At 52.1% G+C, this 22,859-nt stretch overlaps 1 protein-coding gene across 2 annotated transcripts in view; it reads right to left on the bottom strand.

Moving 5' to 3' along the window:
* Positions 1 to 22,859, bottom strand: part of Urb1 (URB1 ribosome biogenesis homolog) — a 60,575-nt gene that overhangs the window by 22,626 nt on the left and 15,090 nt on the right. Inside the window, exons 9-23 of one of the 2 annotated variants that reach the window (XM_028877138.2) lie at positions 20,804 to 20,999; positions 19,443 to 19,580; positions 16,101 to 16,274; positions 15,218 to 15,347; positions 14,428 to 14,544; positions 13,056 to 13,168; positions 10,756 to 10,875; positions 9,366 to 9,482; positions 8,797 to 8,935; positions 7,949 to 8,119; positions 6,854 to 7,047; positions 5,169 to 5,390; positions 3,065 to 3,244; positions 1,778 to 2,627; positions 1,024 to 1,222 (exon numbers count right to left, since the gene is read on the bottom strand). In XM_028877138.2, coding sequence (XP_028732971.1) covers positions 1,024 to 1,222; positions 1,778 to 2,627; positions 3,065 to 3,244; positions 5,169 to 5,390; positions 6,854 to 7,047; positions 7,949 to 8,119; positions 8,797 to 8,935; positions 9,366 to 9,482; positions 10,756 to 10,875; positions 13,056 to 13,168; positions 14,428 to 14,544; positions 15,218 to 15,347; positions 16,101 to 16,274; positions 19,443 to 19,580; positions 20,804 to 20,999 — 3,060 coding nt within the window. Of the gene's footprint in view, positions 1 to 1,023; positions 1,223 to 1,777; positions 2,628 to 3,064; positions 3,245 to 5,168; positions 5,391 to 6,853; positions 7,048 to 7,948; positions 8,120 to 8,796; positions 8,936 to 9,365; positions 9,483 to 10,755; positions 10,876 to 13,055; positions 13,169 to 14,427; positions 14,545 to 15,217; positions 15,348 to 16,100; positions 16,275 to 19,442; positions 19,581 to 20,024; positions 20,114 to 20,803; positions 21,000 to 22,859 lie in introns of those variants that run through there. The other variant, XM_028877140.1, reaches the window with a different exon arrangement.

Here is a 22,859-nt window from a genome sequence, read left to right as displayed (position 1 = left end):
CAGAGGCCGCGCTGCCCACTCTCGGGGCCACTCTGACTTCACATCACACTGTCAGAGGGCTCAGCACAGCACAGCAGAGAAAGGACAGTCTCTCCAGACTCAGTGTGTGTGTGTGTGTGTGTGTGTGTGTGTGTGAGAGAGAGAGAGAGAGAGAGAGGAGAGAGGAGAGGAGAGAGAGAGAGAGAGAGAGAGAGAGAGAGAGAGAGAGAGAGAGAGAGAGAGAGAGAGAGATTCACCAGGTATAGAATACTGGGTTGGCAGTTATTATCTTTTTTTTTTTTTTTTAATTTTTAAATGTAATTTATTTATTGATTCTTTGGGAATTTGACATCATGCACTGCTAATTTCACTCAACTCCTGGTCCCCCCATATCCTCCCCTCACCCCTGCAGTGCCCCCCAAGAGAAAAATAAAAAAAAAAAAAATCAAAACAAAACAAGCAAGCAAGCAACAAAACCAAGAAGAAAACAAACGAACGAGACCCCTCTTCTCCTTCTCCTGCCTCTCCAGCTCCTCCTCACCGTCCTGGCGGCACTGGGGGCTGTGGCGTGTCACACAGTCCACCCTTCTGGCCTATCAGTTTACTAGCAAATGCTCACTGCAGAGGTCCCCGGTCTTCTTCCTCCAGACCCGTTCTTAACCAGGGTCTCCCCGCTCTGATCGAGTGCACACAGGGCCTCGTGCTCTCTTTGGAAGGCTGTTCTATCAGCAGTCAGTGGCACTCCGTCCTTCGACCCTCTGGAGACCAGAGACCACACCCCCTCCCTCACCTAAGTGAGACACTCGAAACCACGGCTGGCGGAAGCCGCTCTAGTAGAGCGCTGCTCTCGGGGCATCAGCCCCAGCCATCCAGGCATCCGCATGCAGGGATGCACTTCTCCAGCCACAATGGTGCCCCAGCCAGACTGCTGTCCCGTGTACGGGCACAACAGGAAGACACACTTTTCACGAACTGCTTTATACATGCCACAGAGAAAAGTGACACTAAGAGGGAAAAACCACCCCATGGCCTTGGCCGTCATACCTCCTGTGACTACTCGGAGTCCGAAGCAAGCTGGGTAAATGGTCCATGAGAACATGCAGATCTTTGGTTCTTGCAAACGGCACGAGCTGAGCCAGGGACTCCAGATGGCGCTCATGTGTGGAGAGACCGTCAATCTGGAAAACCCTGTCTCGCACTCGTCTCCACAGGGCCCTCAGGACAGGAGTGACAGCGGAGCGCACTGGGCAGACACAAAGCAGAGGTTACTGTGCCCGATGCAGGGCCCCTTTGGACATGTGGCTGCCTGCGGGGAACCTCCCTTTAGGAAGCACGTCACTGACACAGTACAGAGCAACAGGGATCACCTTCTGTTTACTATAAATGAGTAAGCTGGCGGTGACTGGTGCCAGACCTGAGGCTCAGCAGGGGGAGAATTGGATTCACACTGCTCGGACTCAGTATGAACTCACCAACACCTTTCCTAAGGAGAGGACAGTGTGATGGGACAAAGGATGGCTTAGCCCTCGGTTACTTCTGCTCAGGCGCAAACAGCCAGAACACCCCGATTACTGCCCACCCTAGCCTGCCTCTCTAATTAGGAAAGGCTAGGCCCTGGGGCTACACCTCAGTTCCTAAGGTCAAGAGACAAGAGAGGCTGTTGAGAGTCTCAGCTTTCTCGGCCTCCTGAGACTACAGTAAGGAGGAACGAAACTGCCCCAGCCTAGAACACAAGTGACGGTTTAAGAGGGCGGCCATTCCACCTTGCAGGCAGGAACTCCTCCTGCGTTCTCCATACCTCCTGTGGGCCGCAGGGAGCATCCTTGTGTCCTGTGCTGGAGATACACACGGATAAGGGGGAGGAAGTCATCCAGGTGCTCCTGCAGCAGCCCCGCACCAGGCTGCCCACACCACAGCTCAAACTTCAGCAGGTGGGTGCTGCTGTGCTGCAGGAGCAGGCTAGCAATGCCCAGGGCTGCCTCTGTCCGTCGGACCAAGCAGTACTCAAGCAGGTCGGCTGGGACCGCAGGGGCCAGCACAGGGTCTCTCTGCAGAGTCTGCAGGAATACAGTGTCCAGCTCTTGCTCGGCCAGAGTGGGGAGCAGAGTCCCCAGGCCTCGAACATACTCGGCCCACCAGAGGAGCTCACTGCTCTGCAGCTGCTCCCGGGGGCTGCTGGCCAGCAGCTGGACCAGTGTCTTTCCAAGCCTGCTCAGCTGTCTCTCCTCTCCTGGGGACTGCGTGCCTTGCGGGGCCAGCAGGTGGGCCTCTGGCAAGCCCAGCAGGGCCAGGGTGACCTCTCGGATCTGGACACTTTCCATGTACGGATGCAGCTCCCGCAGCGCCTCCAGCTGAAGCAGGGTCTTGGGTGCTGTGGCAGAGTTCACAGTCCTGGTGCGCAGCTCTCTCAACACACTTCGGGTGATGGCTTCTGAGTACTTGGCCAGGAGGTCCAACCGGCCCCGTTTGTGGAGAATGGGGGAACTCGCCACCAGCAGCTGAAGGACCCCAGCACTGAAGTGGGCCGCGAGGAGCTTCACCAGGATGGGGCTGAGTGTGTGTGGAGGCAGAGCTTTCTGCTCCAGGGCTAGAAACCAACTCTCCAGCGTGGGGTGTTTAAGGACGGCCACCAGCAGCTCCTCTACTGTCTGGAAAACAAGGTCAGGGGCACACTTTAACATGTGTGACACAGGCCGTGGGCCACAGCTACCCGAGAACACTCTGTGTTTGCAAACCTGCTCTACCTTAGTCACACGTTTTGATGCCGCTCCCGGGCAAGGCTGCAGCATCCTGCCACACACATGCGCTGTCAGCACAGGACACAGCTACCTGACCCTCACCTGACCCCTCGAGAGGTTCGGGGACAGGTACAAATAAGAGCTCTAGGCTGGCGTGACTGGAAAGGAGTGATTGGAAAGACAGAACCCAGGCTAAGCTGTTATCCTTGGGCAGGGGCCCAGCATCTCAGCCATAGTGTTTTCTACAGTTCTCTGTTCTCCTCTAGTAAACACATTTTTAAACTCAGAAATGGACAGTCAGTATCCACAACCTGTGGGAAAAGGGGAAAAGGTTCTGGTGGTGGTACCTTGTTAGTGGCCAACTCAAGTGAAGCCACAGACTCCATGTCCAAAAAGAGATCAGACTCGGCACGGGCGGCCTCTGCCTTCTGCTGGTTCTGGGCATCCAGCTGCTCAGAGTGGACAACCAGGTGTTTAAGGAGATCCAGGAGGAGCTGCAAGTGGGTTGGGCCCACACTTTTGCCCAGCTGTAAGAGACATATGACCCTCAGACAAAGAAGAGCTGACCAGCCAGCAGAGTATTGACTGCCAGGTCCTGTGGAATCAGCAGGAAACTGGAAGGGCAGGCCAACAAGGCAAGACTCATACACAGAGTTTCCAGGGTCCTCTCACATGGGAGACTGTCTTCCTCCAGGACTGTGAGGCAATCTCCCCTCACCCTTCTTCCCCAGGTTAGCCAAGCTGTACATAAGGAAGCACTTGTATATAACTCACTATTTAGGGGAGCATGGGATAAAGGGAACGTGTCTTCCTAAACCTCAGTGAAATACAAATGTTAACTTTGGCTAAAATAAAGGGAAAGATGGCTCAGCAGGTACGGGTACTTGTCATCTAGTGTGACAACCTGAGTCAATCCCCAGGAGCCCCCTACACTGAAAGGAGAAGGCTCAATTCTTAGAGCCGTCCTCTGCTTCCACATGCATGCTCCTGCACATGCACATAAACAAGCACATGCACATAAACAAACACATGCTCATAAACAAGCACATGCACATAAACAAACAAGCACATGCACATAAATAAATAAGTTAATGAGTGAATAAGTGTAGTAAGTGTGGGTTTTTTGTTTTTATTTTTTTAAATAAGGGGAATAGTTCAACAACAAAACCTGTAGTGGGCAGCCATTCCAGCTTTGGTCTGGAAGTTCCAACCCCCATTGAGGCTTCGGTAACTGTCACGCCTACAAGGCGGGGCCAAGGGAGGGCCCTGAAGACCCGAGATCCGGATGCGCCGGCTGTCTGCTCTCTTCCTGCTTGGACCCTGGACGCTAGAGGTGGACCGAGGAGAGTTCTCCAGAGAACTCTGCTGGAACCCGCAACCTACCTATCCCTTCATTTGTAAGTTACGCCACTAAATAAATTTCCCTTTTAACTACGTGGAGTGGCCTTAATAATTTCACCAATATCTTAAATGCCTCATTCACAGCGGTTTTTTGCTGGTCTCGGGGCTAAGCTAGGGAATTGAGACCGGACTAGCTGCTCCCTTTTTCGGGAATGGAACCGTGTAGACGTTCCCTGGTTATATGGAACTTTGCAGGTGGGTTTAGGTACCTGCCTGCCAGGGAGGAGGCCGAGGGTGGGAGCTACCCAGGCCTTTGGAATTTGCCCCACGTGAGCGCCAGATATTGGTGAAATTATTAAGGCCACTCCAGGTAGTTAAAAGGGAGATTTATTTAATGGCGTAACTTACAAATGAAGGGGTAGGTAGGTTGCAGGTTCTGTGAAAGACGCAGCGCAGTCCGGCAGTGTTCTCTGGAGAACTCTCCTCGGTCTACCTCTAGCGTCCAGGGTCCAAGCAGGAAGGCAGACAGCCGGCGCATCCGGATCTTGGGTCTTCAGGGCCCTCCCTTGGCCCTGCCTCGTAGGTGTGACAGTTACCGAAGCCTCAGTGGGGGTTGGAACTTCCAGACCAAAGCTGGAATGGCTGCCCACTACAAAAACCCAAACTAAAGAGCTATACAGCCCACCAGCAGCAAGTTCAACAGCGAGCTACTGGACTCGCAAACCATGAAGGCGCAGGCCTGGCTCTGTGCTACTGTCCAGGCTACCACAGGAGGGACCTTGTCCTGCGTACGCACACTGGCCCAGACAGACAAGCACCGCCACCTCTGCCCAGCTGCCCGGAGAGGGGCAGCACAGGAGCGGCAGCTGGACCTGCCTCGTGGTGTATCAGGATTTCTGTCCCTGCGTGACCACTGGGGTGCAGACTCAGAGAAGAGCACTCCCTGCAGGTGGAGGGCTGGGGGGCGGAGGAGGAGGAGGAGGAGGAGGAGGCGGAGGAGGAGGAGGAGGAGGAGGAGGCGGAGGAGGAGGAGGAGGCGGGAGGAGGAGGAGGAGGCGGAGGAGGAGGAGGAGGAGGAGGAGCAGGAGAAGGAGGCGGAGAGGTACTGACCCGGCTGAAGCTCTCCACAGTGCTCCTGAGGTAGAGCAGCACCTGCTTGGCTGAGCGCAGCACCTGCTGCAGAGCTAGACCGGGAACAGCAGCCAGCAGCTGTGTCTGAATGTTCTTGTCCCCAAGTGTGCGGCTCTCATACGCTGTTTGCAGCAAGGTGGAGAAGCAAGAAGATGAGGTGGAGACATGGGGTACAACAGAGCTGCTGGGCACCTGCAGTGGCTGAGGGATCAAAAAGGACAGAATGGAAAAGAAATTACCTCAGAAGCAAAGGCTCACACACCGGCGACAACTGGGTAACATGTAATGAAGGGCATCTCACACTAAACATTTGGTGCAGTGTGTCGCCGCACTCAAGGAAACCCCATCCCAACACAACAGCCTGAGGTCAACCTAGAACGTCCTGCCCACAGTGCAGTGCACCTAGCGTTCGGTATGAACAGACCTTTTAGTGAGGAGCCGACTGCCACAAAAAGGGGATTTGATCACTGCTGCTACCAGGATGAATCACTGCTAACTAGGAAAGCACCACCCAAAGCAAAGCCCTGTGCAAGCTACCGGCCTGCCTGAGTACCTTGTCAGAAGGACAATGGGTAGAAGGAGAGAAGGATCCAGAACAGTCCTGCTCCAAACAGAAACTACTCACTTACCACCACCAAGCTGCTGTCTACACCACCCATGGGACTTTAGGACACTTGACTTTCTTCAGCTAATGAGCTCAAGGCCACTGTGTACAGATGCTCAGTGGTTCTCAAAGCATGATCTGAGGACCAGCGTAGCTGCACCATTACTTGGGACAGTGTGACAAAGGCTGATTCTCAAGATCCTACCCCATAGCTGCTAGCTGGGTCACATTATGGTCAGGGCCTGGCAGTCAGGCTTAACTAAACACCACAAAGGGTGACTCCCAGCTGTGATCACTCTGCAGAGGATGGACACCAGCACCAGCACACAGGAGGAGCGGGACTGAACTCTACCGCCTGCTGACTGGTGGGGACCGTGCCTCTGTGCAGAGGGAGATGGCAGTGGCTGTCTGGACATCAGCTCTGGAACCAGACTCGTCAAATCCTGCCCCAGCACTAATTGCTGGTGAAGTTCTCTGCACCTCAGGTTCCCATGTGTATACGAACGGTGATCAGCATCTTCACCTACCTCTCAGAGGCGGTGAGTCAAATGGTTTACAATAGACATGGCACACCATTAACATGGCTACCATCACAAGACAAAGGCCCTACGCTATCTGCATTCTTAAGTACAGCTGAAATGGAGTGAATCCACACAAATCCACAGCAAGGTTGACTTGGTGCCCCAGACTGTTTAGACACAGCACCACAGCAAGAATCCTGCTCATCCCCCCATTTACTCTCCCAGTTTTGTCGTGGAGCTCATGAGGGTATTGAGGGAGGGTCTGCTAGCCGAGCACACTAATGTCTGTAGAAGACAGCCGAGACACGCCCTCCACTTTACTTAGTAAGGGAAACGAGGAAGAGGCCACTTCTTGTTCTAGGCTGAAACAGTGATGAACCAACCACGGTCATCAGGGGGCTGTTCCACTCACGTCAGCTGAGCAGAGGAAATGGGAAGGCTAAGCTCACTGTAAACTACACAGTACCTGGACCACACAGCTGCACATCTAGCTACAGCATCAGGAAGAAACACTTGGAGTAGCAGTGAGTGCAGCTCACCAAGACCTCTTGGGCGTGCTCAGGGATCCAGAGACTGTAGTATCTGTGGAACTGGGCAAGCTGCTGACGGCAGAGCAGGCTGGCAGGCTCACACTTGTCGTAAGCCTGGAGCAGAAGACACAGGGCTAGGGGGTCCCTCTGGGTGTGGAGAAGGTCTGTCAACACTGCGATCAGATATGCCAGGACGCTCTCCCCTGCAGAGGAATCGGTGGGTAGGGTGAGGAAGGAGGAGTTAGGCTGCCTCTACGACATACTGACACAAGCGCTTTCCACAGACACATCCGACTCAGGGAAACTGAACGCCAGCTCCACGAAGGGTCAAATGCCCACATGGGAAGGAAGGTGCAGGCTCCTGTGGTGTCCTGGGTTCCAGTTCAATACATAGAGGGCACATGGTCTGACATCAGGTCCTCAGGCACATGTACAGCTAGACCAAAGCTACCTGGGACCAGGACTTGCTGGTGGCTCTCCTGTCCCTTCCTCTGCCTGGACACACAGGTCTCTCCGATGGGTAAGGTGGGACACATGTCACCCGAGTCCCTCTCCAGGCATAGCACTTGCTGCTTGACCAGAGACTCTGGGATGACCAGGAGCACCTTCCCCAGTGACCCTAGCTACATGCCATTAGATGGCGTAGCTATGAGAATAGCCTATATCCCTGGGCCACATCATCGAAGACAGCCACCAGAAGAGCCACCTGACCTGGATTGGCCTATGACAAGGTCAGGAAACTTCTATCCTCAAACCCTTGCCATGGGGGCTTCACATGTTATGGTAAAGTCTGGGTACTCCAGACTACACTTGGGAAACCTAACAGACAGCCAAGGTTCCCCCTTACTCTGACAGCAGGACTGAGTAGCACGGAGAAAACCTCAAAGTGACAGCTGGTTCCATGGAGCCAGTGAACACATTCTTCTGGACTCACCCTCAAGGACTGCTCTGCCAGCAGCCTAGTCGCCTGCACATCCACCCCTGTGCTCTGGGCTCCAGGCCGAGGCTCCATCACTCTGGGGAATCCGACTGTTGGCTCTTCATACTTTCAGCCCCTGGTACCCAACCCCCACCTCCGCAGCCACCCTGACTATGCACAGGCACCTGCTTTACTTTCTGTCCCAAGGAGCAGCTTATTCCTGGCTTCCAGAGCTGCAGGAACCAGAGCGCTGAAGGGGAAGGTGAGCAGAATCATGTCTTCATTTAACAAGAAGCCGATCTCCTCATCCAGGCCCTCGCTGCCTTCCACCAGGACATCCACCATGTCCAGCACATCTGAGACAGAAGGGAGAGGCTAGCTTAGGAAGGGGCCACCACAGGACACCCTGTAAACAGCCCAGGGCAGGAAGAACAAGAGAATATTACAAAAAGAGAGATACAAAAAGTCTCCAACTTCTCTCAGGGGAAAATGCTTCCCAGAGGTTGACAGACGCAGACACTGCCTGCAGTTTCTAAGGCCTTTGACACAGTACAGGCACTCAGCTGAGGCGGTGACTACAGCCCAGGGACGTCACCCAATGTCCAGACGAGCCAGCGACACTCGAGAGGGCTACCGCACAGACCAGCACTCGGGCATCTAGGTTCAAATCTTGAAGTTGGTGGGAAGTAAGTGTGAGCGCCAAAGTGACTTGGCCTCTCTGTCCCAGCTCTCTCGACTGTATATTCAAGAAGGACAGCAACACCTTCCCCACCTTAGAGCTGTTAGGAGGGCTCTGTGAGATCTGTAAAGAGCTTCACAGTGCCAGTGCACAGCAGACAACAGACAAACACAAACTCCCAGCAGGTGAGGTCTCCATACACAGCACAGTGGGAAGCAGCTTCTCCTCCAGAGCTGCTGAGGGGCCGTCCTTCACACAAGGAAATGGGCCGTCCGCACTCTGCCCAAAGCCTCGGCACACGTCCATTCTGTCTAACTTGCCACTGTAGCCTGAGACTCAGAGCACAGCACCTACCGTCGATGTGGGAGATGGGAATGCTGACATCATCGGCGTCTTGCTTCCCCACAGAGGCCTGCAGGGTGCTGGCTTCCTGGACAAACTCAGCAGCTTTGTCCGTGTAGGAGTAAGGACTCACCACCAGGGTCAGTAATATCTGAGCATAAAAGAGGCAGGTGAAGACAGTCAAATGCGACAAATAAATAGAATGCCCTTCGTCAAAATTAAAGGAAGGAAGAAAATGCTAAGTGTCCTTATTAAGAATAATAATATAATTTTAGTAAAAAGATTTTTAAAGCTTTTTGTTATACAATTTTAAAAAGATCTCTTCTATTCTAATACTTTGTAACTTGGCTTTCTGGATAACCGTATTCCTTCATGAAAAACAAACTTCGCAAATGCAATCAAGAAGCATGCAGTAGCATACTGCTACTTCAGATGCTAACACTGAGTAGTGGGCCTCAGTGTCAGCAGATTAGGAAGGGAGGCGCGGCAGGAGTCTTCTGGCAGGGCTGCATCAAGAACGGCTCAGTGTGGCTGAGCCAGCTGCCCCAGAGCACACTCCATCCGTGGAGCTCTGCACTCACACGCTCCAGGAACTGAATGATGGTTTCCTTGTGCTCTTCTGCGGTGCTATCCAGGTGCTCCAGCCACAGCTCCAACTCTCTCCACGTGTGTTCGAACACACCCGTGTCCCGAAGAATCTGTTGGCAGCAGAGGCGTGCAACCGTCAGAACCAAGCCTGCGTTCTGTGCAGCGGCAAGTTTCACGCCCATGTGCAGACTCCAGAGGGCCGCAGGTGTGCTCCACAGCTGCTCTCCTAGGATGGAACCCCACTGCAGAGGTCACTCCGCGCCCCGCTGGGGACAACATGGCTCCTTTCTCACTGCTGTGCACTCCCTTTCCTGAACGTGTCATAAGAAGGAGAATGAACCAGGTGGTTCTTGGGGAACTGTTTTTATCTGGATTGTCACAAAGACCAGATAAGCATGTGTCATGACCCCTCAGTGACTCAACCCTTAGCCTAAGGGAACTCCAAGTCTAGGATACCATTCCTACCAGGGGAGAGCTTAGTGAGGCGGGATCTCAACTCGCCAATAGGATACCCCTAAAGGTCCTCTGACGTAGGAGACTCGGGGGCTACGTGCTCTTGTGGCACAGGGCCCTGCCACAGCATGCACCAAACACCCCGACTGCCAATCCCACCTCTGCAGCTACTAGTCATGACATCTGGCTGGGGTGGAGCTCTCAGCTAAACGGTCGGTGAGCGAATGGCCACACGGGCAGGGACTCAAACAGGGCGGCCTTCAAGCAGCTCAGACAAGAAGCTGAAAATGCAGCAACATCATCAGCCTTTCAAGGAAAACTGCAAAGTAACACTGTGGCACTCCAAAAGCACCGGCTGCCACGGTTAGTGTTTCTGAGTCGGTGTGGAGATCTGGCCTCAGACCCCGAGGTAACTACAGGTGAGTACTATGAAGCCTGCTGGTCAAGTGACCCTGGGAGCATGAGTGCCACTGTAGGAGAGAGAAGAGAACCGAGTCCTCCCTCCCGCCCACTGACTCTGCAGACACCTGAGTGTAGGCGATGGACAAGTCACAACGTTGGAAGGCCTGGAGAAAGTCCAGTGTGGGAATGAGGGACAAGGCGGAGCTCGGAAACAGTTTCCATGGGAACAGACTCTGTGAGAGTCCGTACTGTGCGAGCTGTGACTGACTACTTCACAGTTCCCTTTCTGACCCACATACACACACACACACACACACACACACACACACACGGACACGGACACGGACACGGACACGGACACGGACACGGACACGGTCACACAGCAAATACATGGAAACATTACAAAAATGTCAAATAGACAAATAAGAACCCACACAAATCTGCTGTTCTCCTACCACAGTCTACATCACCCCATCAGGAAGGCCACGAACACCCTTGTCAGATGAGAAACTGCTGCAAGACACTGACCTTCATGATCAGAAGTTTAGTGGAGGACTTGAGCTGTAAATGGTTACTGCTCACAAACATCTTCATCAACAGGTAAAAAACCGAGCGCTCTCCTCCAATGATTTCTGCATCATGGCCTTCCTAGAGTTAGGACATCATCTCAAGCTGTTAAGAGGTACAATTAACAAGGGCACTACTTGCTGAGAAACATGTGACTGCATGCCCAGGACATGGCCAGGCCTTTCACTTCATCTCACTATAGCTCCCATTCAGTGAAGAGTACCCGGATCTCACACATGGAAAACCGCAGGTTAGACCACTCATCCAAAACCTCCGACAGCCGTGGTAATGAGCCAGCAGCAACAACACGGAAGCATTTCTGTGGGCTGCAGCCCTCGGGTCTCCATGGAAATGGCTCACTGAATCCTCCCTTCAATGCAGGAAGTGGCCTAGCTGTGACCTGACTGACTCCTAACTGTGTCCTGGACACCAGGCTCTGGTGTAGACGCCATGTGCAGGTGGGAAATGAAGAGGCACCTCAACCAAAGCGGGTGGCTGTGTTCCGTCAGGACACTGTGTAGACACAACCCACATCAGTGGATGACAACAGAGCCTTCTGAAAAGGCTTCCAGATGTTGAACACATGCCTGGGCCTTGGTGACAAAGTGCTGGAGATGACTGGTCCAGTACGCATGCCACACAGAAGATGCGCTTTAGAAACCTGGGTGGGTGGGGCACGGAGGTCAGTCAGTGTCCTGATGCTGCCACTTCTTTCACACTAAGAGGCTTCTTCCGGGGAATTCTCCTGGACAAGGACTGTGTGCTGAGTGTGTCTTAGTGTGACCGTTCTTGTGACACTCATGATCTGAAATCACTCACAATACCATGCCACAGAGCACCAAAGAAGAGCTACACAGCACTGTGTCACTTGCCGACCCTCTACCTGGTACCTGCTTTCTGCCTCCATCCCATCTGCTCTTCCTAAAGACTCCTCTGAACACACTGGGCAGTACAACTTCACAGCGGGTTGTCTCAAAGGGCTCACTTCTTGACAGACAAATAAGACAGTGTGGTTATTCATTAGTGTCCTGCTAATCTGAGGAGGATATGTCCACCCTTTCACTTGGAGTATAGGACAAAGCTTCTCTTCTTCCATCCTTTCTTTCTTCTAGAGACAACAGGTGTCCTGGTCTCTGCCTGTCTTTCTAGTAAGGATCTGTGCACACACATACATGAATGAACAGTTTTGTGAGAATGTAAGCACACGGGCACACGCTCATGCTTGTGTTCCCTTTTTAAACATAAATGATATCACTGTATTTTTCTTTTATTGTCTTAATGATCTATCTGCATTGACTCCCATATTCTACATGTAAATTCCTGTGTTCCTTGGACTTGCTGCCCGTTCCTCCACAGCGTATTATGATTTGGATTGCTTCGGCTAAGGTGAGGGAGGCCCGGTGTGAAGGGAAGTAGCTCAGGGGCTTGACCGGCACACACAAGGCTTTGGGCTCCAGCCCTAGCACCAGGGTGCAAAGACAGTGTTTCTAACTCTCTGCATGTATCAAGATCTGCTGGTCTAACAACATCTAACACGTCACTTCAGGATGGAAACCACTGGAGGCTGAGAGGCGGGCTCAGGGCAGCACTGCCTGGCCCACCACATAGAGCTGGAGCACTGCACAAGTCTCCTGAGCACTGTGACCCCAGCACCTTGTCTGACGGGGTTTGGGTGGAGTGGCCAAAGCACCCTTGTGCAGCCTGCCATGTGTAAGTCCTTAAGCAAGTATGAGTTGTCCTCAACTCAGGAAGAGAGCATCATACAAATACACACAGACCCCAGTGCTGCAGCAGTCTTAGACTTTTCTGGAAATGCTGTGTGTGTAAACGCCAACAAGCATTCCCATGCTACTGGTTCCAATTAAAAATTGTACATAAGAACCAAGCCATTATATGAACTGAGCTACTCAGAAGCACACTTAAGCTTGTTGGTCAGGCCCTCGGTACACAGCAGGAACAGATCTGGGGTTCCAGGGCATTAGTGAGCATCCAGGGCCTGCTGACCTTCCCTCCATGGATACGTAGTCGGACCCTAGAAGATGTTACTGAAGATGTGCAAACCGAGTGCCCAGCGTCTGCCTGCACGTCTGGAGCCTCCGCTCTCTGCTGGCATGCTGCTATTCCCATCTTAACCACTGAGCTAGCTCTCAGGGTCACAACAAAGGGAAAGTGATGTGCTTTACTTCCAGTGTGTTAGCTGACGAGAACTGCGAAAGGATGGAGAGGAGAGACAGCCCAGGACTGCAAATTCCACCTCCTACCTGTGCCTTTAGCCACAAAAACTTGTTAGCAGGCAGTTCCAGGGCCACCTTTAGCATGTGGTGCTGCAAGATGGGAGGGACCTCCTCAGGAGGGCCCTGTTCAGAGATGATGCCTGCAGAGAGAGATCAGGAAAACACAAGGTTACCCAGAGCTAACACCCTGACCCAGAGAAGGAAAAGAAGGAGACAATCCATTCTGTGTTCCATGCTCCCTCGCCCAGGCTGTGAGAAACACACCTCACCTGGCATCTCTTACCCAATGCCTAGACAAATTCTTCAACAGAAGTCCAAATTCTCTATGCCCACAACAGCCCTTGTCTGTCCCTCAGCCGGCTCCCACCTGTCCTATAACTGCAGTCCCCATACTACATGCATCACATCACAGTGCCTCCAAGTGTGGTTACTAACTCATTAATGTTACAGCCCTCCATGACTCTATGCAGCGCATGGGACCTATTATCCAGGCTGTAAGTATTTGTGGAGAGAGACTATGACCACTGAGCCTGAGCCTGGACCCTGGTCTCTAGACTCCTCTCTTGCTTGGGAAGGACACAGCTGCTAAGTCCTACATGGCCACATTTCTTTCTTTAAGTTTTATATTCTCATGGAAAAGACAACTTTTCACCCTTGATGATTAAAATGCTAATTACAAGTCTCAAAAATATATTTCAATAACATAAATTCCAAGAATGGCATTTTTGCAAGTCATCTTCTGCAGGCCCAATTATAAAGTCAATTTTATTAGCCAAATTTGACCATCAAGGAACCATGTCCAGGCAAGCATGATGACACTCTTACAGGAGGTGGTTGAATCTCACTGGGGTAAATCATGAAGTAACTGTACCCAATGTGCCTCTGCACAAACAGGACGCACGGCCCTCCACAGGGCTCCCCTTTCTGCTGCCCATGCACCCTGCCTGGGCGTACGAATCTTGGGGACAGCCCTGCGCAGCTCACTCAGTGTGGTTTTCCCTTCTCTACTCTCCTAAGGGTTCTCTTCATGTGGACTTACGGGGCCCAGCTATCCAAAGAAATGGGGGTACAAATAAGTAACGGTGACGGATCCCATCTGCTGGTAACCAGCCCACCACCCCTCCTGATCCTCAGCTCCTAGACTCTGCTGCAGTTTACTGGAGTGTCCTTTATCGCCACTGGCAGAAACCGAGGCAGTCCCTTAAGACTCACCTTTCACAGCCGGGCGGTGGTGGTGCACGCCTTTAATCCCAGCACTCGGGAGGCAGAGCCAGGTGGATCTCCGTGAGTTCGAGGCCAGCCTGGTCTCAAAGCGAGTTCCAGGAAAGGCGCAAAGCTACACAGAGAAACCCTGTCTCGAAAAACAAAAAAAACAAACAAACAAAAAAAAAAGACTCACCTTTTAGGAGTTTGCTGAAGTCAAAGTTGTACTGCATGACCATGTGGGGAACAACCTGTTGGTAGAGGCATATGACCTGGAGCAGAACAGCTTTCAGAAGAATGGTTTCTGCATCGTCTGCACCAAAGGGAGACAGTTTGCATTAAGACAAATCCTTGTTCCGGATCAGGTGAGCATTCATGCCACCAGCCCTAGCCAACTGTATGCTGAACACTCAGGCATCAGAAAATGTGGTAACTAGATTTTAGGGCCAGTGGTAACAGGGCTGGGACTGTTCCATGGTGGTAACAGGGCTGAGACTGTTCCACGGACATGGTCTTCAGGCCACTTCACTGCTGCAGCCTGCTCAGGCCAAGGTTACCAGTCTCTGGGCTCTCCTGTCCTCATTTGAGCAATAGACACAGCAAGCACTGCCCTGGGGTGCTGCTGTAAGAACTGACCAAGATGTAAATATGGAAAACCACACCTGCCAACACCAAATTTTAACACCAGAGTGGCCTCATTGCTCACCTCCATCTGCACAGCACCAAGGGTCCTCATCCATTCACACAGCACCAGCAGTCAAGTTTCAGAGACATGGTACTGCCACAAGGACCGAACGTAATTCTAACAGATACTAAAATTCAATCTACAATTCCACCTAATGCCTCTCCCTAAACAAGAAAGGATACAAGAGCTCTTCACAGCCAGAGGGGACCTGATCCAGAGCTCCTTGAGGATTCTCTCAGAGGAGCACCAGGCTGCCTGTCATCTCTGTCCCAGGCCAGAGCAGAAGCAGCTAAGCCCTCACCGTGCTGGACAGGCTCTGAGGCAGCAGGAGTCTTGCTAGCGCTCTTCTTCCCTTTCCCATGGTCCTGCTTAATCTCTTGCTTTTTCAGTGACTGCCAGACCCAAATGACTGTGTTCAGATCTGGCAAATTCTAAGTGAGAAAGAGAAGCGGAGAATAAAAACAGTCACTTGAAACATGGAAAGAAATCACTGAACTGAACACACTACAGGGAAACAAGGCTATGTCCACAGCAGGAGGGGGGAGAACAGGCCCCTGCTCTCAGCTCGCTCCTGCAGATATCCTAGAACTGAGCATGCACGTGGGAGTGCAAGGCTATGTCCACAGCGGGAGGGGGAGAACAGGCCCCTGCTCTCAGCTCGCTCCTGCAGATATCCTAGAACTGCACTTGCTCTTACACCCAGACCAGACAGTGGAGCAGGAAGAACCCTTCCTGGGACAGCTCCAGTGACTGGCCAAGCACCACCAGGGTGCTCCGCACTGCTGGCCAGCGTCTAAAAGTCACACCTTATTAGCAGAATTAGCCACAGGGGAAACAAGGGTCCCTCCAGCATCCACCTTTATCTGCTTTTCCTTGAGCCACATACCACCAGTGTGCACACTTACAGGCATAGTACAGCCACTGATGAGCCACAGGTCCACCAGAACCAGTGCCCACTGTTTCTATGCCAGTGAGTGCGTGGTCTGACTCTTAGCTCCCTCAAGGACCTGTTCTAAGTGAGACAGAAGAAACATTTATCAGCTGCTCCTGCCCACTGGCTTCCAGCCCAGCAGCTGAGAGGACGCACCTATGGCTCCCACCCCACGTTCCCAGGATGGCCCTTCTCTCTTCTGTATTTGGTGAAGGGGTATGCAGAGAAAACTCAAACTGGGACCCACGCCCACCTTGCTCAAGGCTTCTCTGAAGAGCTGAACAAAGTCTTCCATCATTTCAGCCGTGTACACGCCTGAATCTTGCCAAACCTCCTTATCCAGACAGTGCTCAACTGTTTTTAACGCTCTCTTCAAAATGACCGAAATAAGGGCTAACGCTGAGTGTCTCACAGGAATGCTGTCCAACTGGGAAGAAAAGAGAGAGATCCGTCATGTCTGCAGGTGGACGCCTGGGCCTGGTGGGCTCCTGTTCCTCAGGTCACTCTGGGGAAGGAGAGGTGGCTGGACTCTGCACTGGGAGAGGTGGTGGGGACCTTCCCCGTAGACATCCATTCGGTCTGACTACAGCCGTCACCAGGAATTCTCGGTAGGTAAGCCTTCTCGGATGACCACTCGGCCAGGACAGATGGTCTGCAGTGATAGCCTAGGATCTCTCTAGCGACCACTTGGTGTCCACAGAAGCACTCACCTCAAGTGAGGCAGAAAGAAGGTAAGAAAAGATGTCAAGCTGTTCCTGATAAAGCCCGCCTTCAGGATGACTAAGCATCTGTATTGGCTTGGATAACATCTGTCCCCCAGAGGTTCACACGCTGGAAGCCTGTTCCAATATGGTGGTACTGAGAGGTAACAGAACCTTTAGGAGGTAGGATCACTGAACATTGAGTAGGCTTCAGTCATGAATTAACACAGTTCTCATGAGAGAGTTGATTTCTAAGATGAGCCAAGGCTAGTGGTGAATGCCTATAATTCTAGCACCCAGGAGACTGAGGCAGGAGAACCACCAGGAGTTGAAGGCCAATGTGAGCATCACAAAAACAAAGAGAATTTAACCAGCCTGTCCCTGTCTCACCATGTGTCCCCACGTCACTTCTGCAAGCACTCTACCTCTTTTGTTCACCCGCCCTGTTGCCTGTGACCACACAGTGAGCGGGACCTCACTGAAGCCTAACCACACGAGGTCCCTCCCTCCCCTCCCTCTCGGACTTCCAGCCTCTACAGGTGCTGTGATAGTGACAGAAGATGGAGTACCACAGAAAGCAACCCCCACACAGACTTCCGACAGCAGAGTCCCCTCCAGTCAGAGGACAACCAAGAAGGGTGTCAAGGTCCTCAATGACCTCAGAGACTGAGTGACGCTCAAGGACCCATAGATCCTATTATCAAAGAGGAATGGGCCCGAGCCCTGACCAGGGGCAGTGCATTCTTGTGCCAGCAGCCTGCTGGTCCCTGGCTCTCTACCAATTCTAGCCGAATGGGCACCTTCCCAGGACCCCCACGTGGTCCCATCCATGTTAGGGCGTGTGGACCTGTGGCTGGAACAGTAGAGATTTACAATGAAACACAAAAGGCCTTCTGACTTAGCTTAATAACCACGATGGCCTAGTACCCCAGCCTTCCAGGCAGCTCCAGTTTTAAGTAAATGCTGTGCACGTAAGAACAGAGACATGTTCTGACCCAGCAATGTCTCCATAGCCGGGCCCCCTTCAAAGGCAGCCTTAAAAAGGGCTCCCAAGTGCCCCAGTGGAGGGAGCACGGAACTAACTCAGGACTCCAAACCCTGCAGCCAAATCCTTCTCCTTTCCCATCACTACTCCTCTTTCTGACTCTGAAATACACACTGGTGGAACTTCTCGGAGGAAAGCATAGAGAACAAAACACAACTCCTAACCGCAAGCCTTAGAAGCCATTCACATCGATGCCCCCAACAGTACGAGTCTCGGCTCTTGGGAGGACATGTGGGCACCGGGGACAGCGCTGTGGCTCCATGGTCCTGGGCCTGCACAGAGTGACTGCCACGAGGAGAGACAGCTCTGTGCTCAGCCACTGCTGAGCCACCCAGTCCAGGAGCTGGGACACCCCTCTGGAGACACAGCCCTGGTGCTGGGAGTGAAAGGCAGCCTTCCATCTGACCGCAGGGACTGGGCAGGGAGAAGAGCCAATGAGGCCTCTGAGGAGGTCTGTCCGTCTGCTGAGTTCTTCCCATTTCCTTGAGGCCGCTTGGGAAACGTTAATCTCTCATAAAACAGACGGGACCTAATTTTGCGGAAGATTTGTCACAGAGAACAAAAGGCCTTTCTGCCCAGTCCCACACAGGCTCTCTCTCCTCACACACTGTATACACTCAGCGCGAACCCTGGATGGGCATCAAAGGATTCACTGCAGTCTCAGGAGGGACGCAACCTTCCAGTGGTTTTACAGCCCCCGCCAACCCAACTGCAGAGCGCCATGGCTGACCCCGTTCCTGCTCACGTCACACACCACCTGGCCTCTCTGGAAGGCTGGAGATGGCTCTCTGAGTGCCACGACTCTCCGTGGTTATCAGGCTACCTGGGCTTAGTGGACTGGCTGCCAGAGTCCAGTGGAGGGTGTGTCGACAATCAACAACCACTCACATAAAACTAGGACACTGTGGTAAAGACCAGGAGTCCTCAGAATGCTGCTTCTGATGGGAAAGGCGGACATCTACCGGAAGGAAGTAGAGGTGTAAATTGTTTGGGGTTTATTTTATTTATGTGGATGTGTGTCTGTATGTGGGTATGGACATGTGCATGCAGGGGTCTGCAGAGGCCAGGAGAGGGCGTCAGGTGCCCGGGAGCTGCAGTTACAGGCAGCTGTGAGCTACCCAACGTGGGTGCTGGCAACCAAACTTCCTCTGAAGCAAAGCAAGTGCTCTTTGCCACTAAGTAATGATAAGAAATCTAAGTATCATTTTTTTTCCTCCAGCACAGCCTGAAAAAAGCCGCTCCTCAAAGTACATGTTCCCCAGGAATCTTAACACCTGGTCCAAAAGGCCCTTGAAAGAAATGGAGATTGGCTGGAAGTTCTGGCCCCACCGTACCCTGGTGTCCTGAAATAGTGAAGTTCTACTGCCAGCCTTCCCGTACCCGCACAGCACCACAGAAGTGTGGCGGGACGGGGTCCCCACAGTATGCTGAGGCAGAGACGAGGACCATGCTAGTCACCTCCGGGAAGGAATGCTAACCCCAGATGACTAGATCGGCCCCTCACAGGTGACTTCAACCCAACTCCTGTCTGAGAAAATGGTCAAATGCAGTCAGCAGCCCTTCTCAGGATCACACACAGCAGAGGGCTCTGTGAGAGAAAGCTGTGTGTGTGTGTGTGTGTGTGTGTGTGTGTGTGACTTACCTTTGTTTTTAAATTTAATGTTCTTTTTTTTTCTGTGCACCACACATAGGCAGTGCCAACAGAGGCCAGAAAGCGTCGGATCCCCTGAACCTGGAGTGTGTGTGTCACAGATGGCTGTGAGCCAACATGTGCTGGGGCAAGCCCGGGCCCTCTGGAAGAGCAGCCAGTGCTCTTGACACTGAGGATTTCTCTACCCCTGTGACTTACATTTAATGCCTGAGTGAACATGATCTTATTGCACACCAGAGGCACTGTGGTCACCATCACCATCGCCAGGAGCCTCGGCAAAGGGATAAACTCTCTGGTCCAAAAGGCCTGGGAAATCTCTGGCTGGGCCTCGTAGATCTAAGACAGGGAAGAAAGAGACTGGGTTAGGGATGGAAGAAGGTACTGCCTGTAAGTACCCCCAAATCCACTCATACATCAATCACTACACAAACTACTAGGGTAACAAGGGCTCCGTCGCCAGTCACTGCTGCACTTGACAGGTGCGTGACAAACTACACTGTCCTTCCTTCCCTTTTCGGGACAGGGCTTCTCTGGGTGTAGTCCTGGCTGTCCTGGAACTCGCTCATTAGCCTAGGCTGGCTTTGAACTCACAGAGCTCCAAGTGCTTCTGGCTCTTGAGGACTGGGAGTTAAGGTGTGCATTACCGTCGCCCAGTTAACGACACTGTCCTTTTAGAGCTCCACGAAAATACTTAACACACGGATGTGTTCATGGTGTCACAGCTGGACCTCAGTGGGACTACCAGCCACATAGTAGACAGGCCACATCATAAGGACTCACGCCAGGCTATAAAACCACACAAGTGTCCCTTCAGCAGCATGGGGCCAGACAGCATCAGAAGTAGCTCTTAGGACAGATGCTGGGCAGCTTCCCCAAGCTGGGCCAAGGTGAGTGCTTCTCATGGGATTCAGGAGGCCTGTCCACATAGGTGCTCTAAGAAAACCAGAGAATGTGTGAGTTAAAAAGCTGGTTTTACAGATAATGTCAGGACCAAACTGAGACACCAGCAAACCGTCATGGGAATTTCCCTGAAAGGAAGACCATAAGTCAGAGAGAGAAAGCTTCCACACTAGGTGTCACCACTATAGTTTTATTTATAGTTATATTGCTGTGTGTGGGAAGACACAGGAGGGTCCTGCAGAGGTTATACAAAAATTACAAAATCCACCCCAGCCCCACCCACGCAAAACTCTCCTGGTCCCAAGCATTCAAGAATGGGACCTGTGATCTAGACCTACGCTGGCAGATGAGGAGGGGCTGGGAAAGGGATTTAACACACAGCACATCCTGCAAGGTCTACTGTCCTCTTCAGGCTTCACCGACACCAGCCTATCCTATGACTCCCAAGATCAGCAATGAGTTCAACTGAGTCAGAAGAGAGAGTTCCAAATCCAGCTCAGTGAAAAACCAATGCTACCAGAGGGCAAGACCACCAAACCCCACGGTCTAAAGTATCCCCGACAGGGCCTCCCTGCACACCCCGGCAGGCCAGCATGCACACCGGCCCCAACTGCTCAGACACTGCCCCGCCCAGCCAGCAGCTCTGCCATGCTCTGTACCTTGTTTAGCAGTTTCACGTTATTCAGCCACGCGGACTTCACTCTTGGAAGAAAGGAAAACGTGACTTCCTTGAAGTATTTGGTCAGCAGGTCCGGGCACACCTTCAGAATGTTCACCACGAGAGCGGCCACCAGCTCATCCCCAGCCGCAGTTTTCAGACTCAACAAGAAGTGTAGGAGTGTCAGGTTGCCTCCTCTATTAGGAACAGGGACAGACCAGAGGGTCAGCAGGAGGGGTTCAAATGCACTGAGCACTGAGTCCTCTGGGGACGCGACAGGCACATGACAGTAAGTTCACTTTCTCAGGGCACCTGCTGTGGTATGCCTTGGCCTGCAGGGGAGCCCTAGGGAGGAATCCCCTGGGAAAGCATCTTCCAGCATGAGACGAAGACATGGTAACACGCTCCGGAAACGCCACGCTCAAGAGAGTGAGGTAGGAAGGCCATTTTAAGTACCAAGCTCTGGACCAGCCTGGCCAATGAACAAAAGCAGCCGGAAAAAAAAAAAAAAATCAGACAGGAAGCACCATCCCAGGATCTCTACAGCTGAGGCTCCAGGGCACTAGGCCTTATCGCCCAACGCCTGAAGAAAAGACTACTTTTCACAGCTGCTTGACCCCGGGCAGTCAGAGCATCCAGATGTACCCGCGCCCTGCCATCTGCTCGTTGATTAGACGGCTTACCAGGGTTGCCATACCATGGCTACCACCTGCCTTTAAGTCTCACGTGACGGTTACAGCACCTGTCTTCACCTGCGGACATTCGCATCACAATGGCAAACACTGGGTAGTCGGACTGGCCTGTCAAGTTACTACGCTATCTGGCCCTTACAGAAACAGGCTGCCACCCTGATCCACACTGGCACCTTGTCTGCTGACCACTCACTGTTTGCCACATTAACCGCAGCTTTGAAGGCCCAGGAAGAGCGGGAATGCTTGGGGGTGTAAGGTTTCCAACAGCTGTAACATGGTAGTGGATTCTAAAATCCTTAAGTTGCATTTTAACAGGGAAAGGAGTTCACCATGATGGGGAAAAAGCTACAATTAAGTTTTTTTTTAAGTTAGGACTAGGGATACAGCTCAGGGGTAGAGTACTTGCCCAGAATGCTTAAAACCCGAGTTTTAAGCACACAGAAGAAAATAAAAATAGAAAATATTACAAAGTGAAAGAAATGTAGTAAATTAAATCAAAATAATTTCAAAACAAATCCACAGTCACACACAGAAGATTTCCCACCATGCCACCATGTTGAAGGACTCAATTATGTCCCTACAGCCATTCCAAGTTACAAGTAACTGAATTCTTTTTTGTTTTTTTTTTTTGTTTGTTTTTTTTGAGACAGAGTCTCTCTATTATGTAGCTCTGCCTGTCCTGGAACTCACTATGTAGACCAGGCTGGCTTTGAACTCAGAGGTTCAACTGCCTCCACCTCCCAAATGCTGGATTAAAGGCATGCACTACCATACCCAGCCTGCCTTCATAAAAGAAATGCTATGCAGCCAAGAGGACTCTAAGGACTAGAAAACACGCTCATCTTTTTACTGTTGAATGAAGGCGGGCAGACTGATCGTTTGCCTTGTTAGAGAAAAAAAAAAAAACAGACATATAGTTATCTGACTACAAAAACACATTCAAAAGAATTAGTACCATTAGATTCGGACCTCCTTTCCTTGCTGATAAAATCTTGTAACCGTGAATTAGGAAGTACACCAAACCACCACTCTGATGTCCTACCCACTGGTAGCATGCTGGGGGAGCAGGGGCCATTCAGCTATTACATGGATCAGGTTTGGAATCAGATTTCCCGCACCCAGTGCAAGCTCTGATGCTTATGAGGCAGTGCCTTGCCCTCTATGTGGCCTCCTTCCTTTCTGCAAAAGTGGGGTAACCGAGCTCAGGGCTACTGTAAAGCCGGTGTCAGTAGCTTCCCCTCCCTGGGAGGGCCCACTCTAGGGAACTTTTTCTCAGATCTAGAAGACACTACTGTCTTTAAGTACATCCATGCACGCATGTGTACTGCCTTCCCCTGCATACACGGTCCTTTATCTGTGTGCCTG

This window comes from Peromyscus leucopus, chromosome 12 (assembly GCF_004664715.2).
Source record: "Peromyscus leucopus breed LL Stock chromosome 12, UCI_PerLeu_2.1, whole genome shotgun sequence".
Lineage (NCBI taxonomy): Eukaryota > Metazoa > Chordata > Mammalia > Rodentia > Cricetidae > Peromyscus > Peromyscus leucopus.
This window is presented reverse-complemented; position numbering and strand designations above follow the sequence as displayed.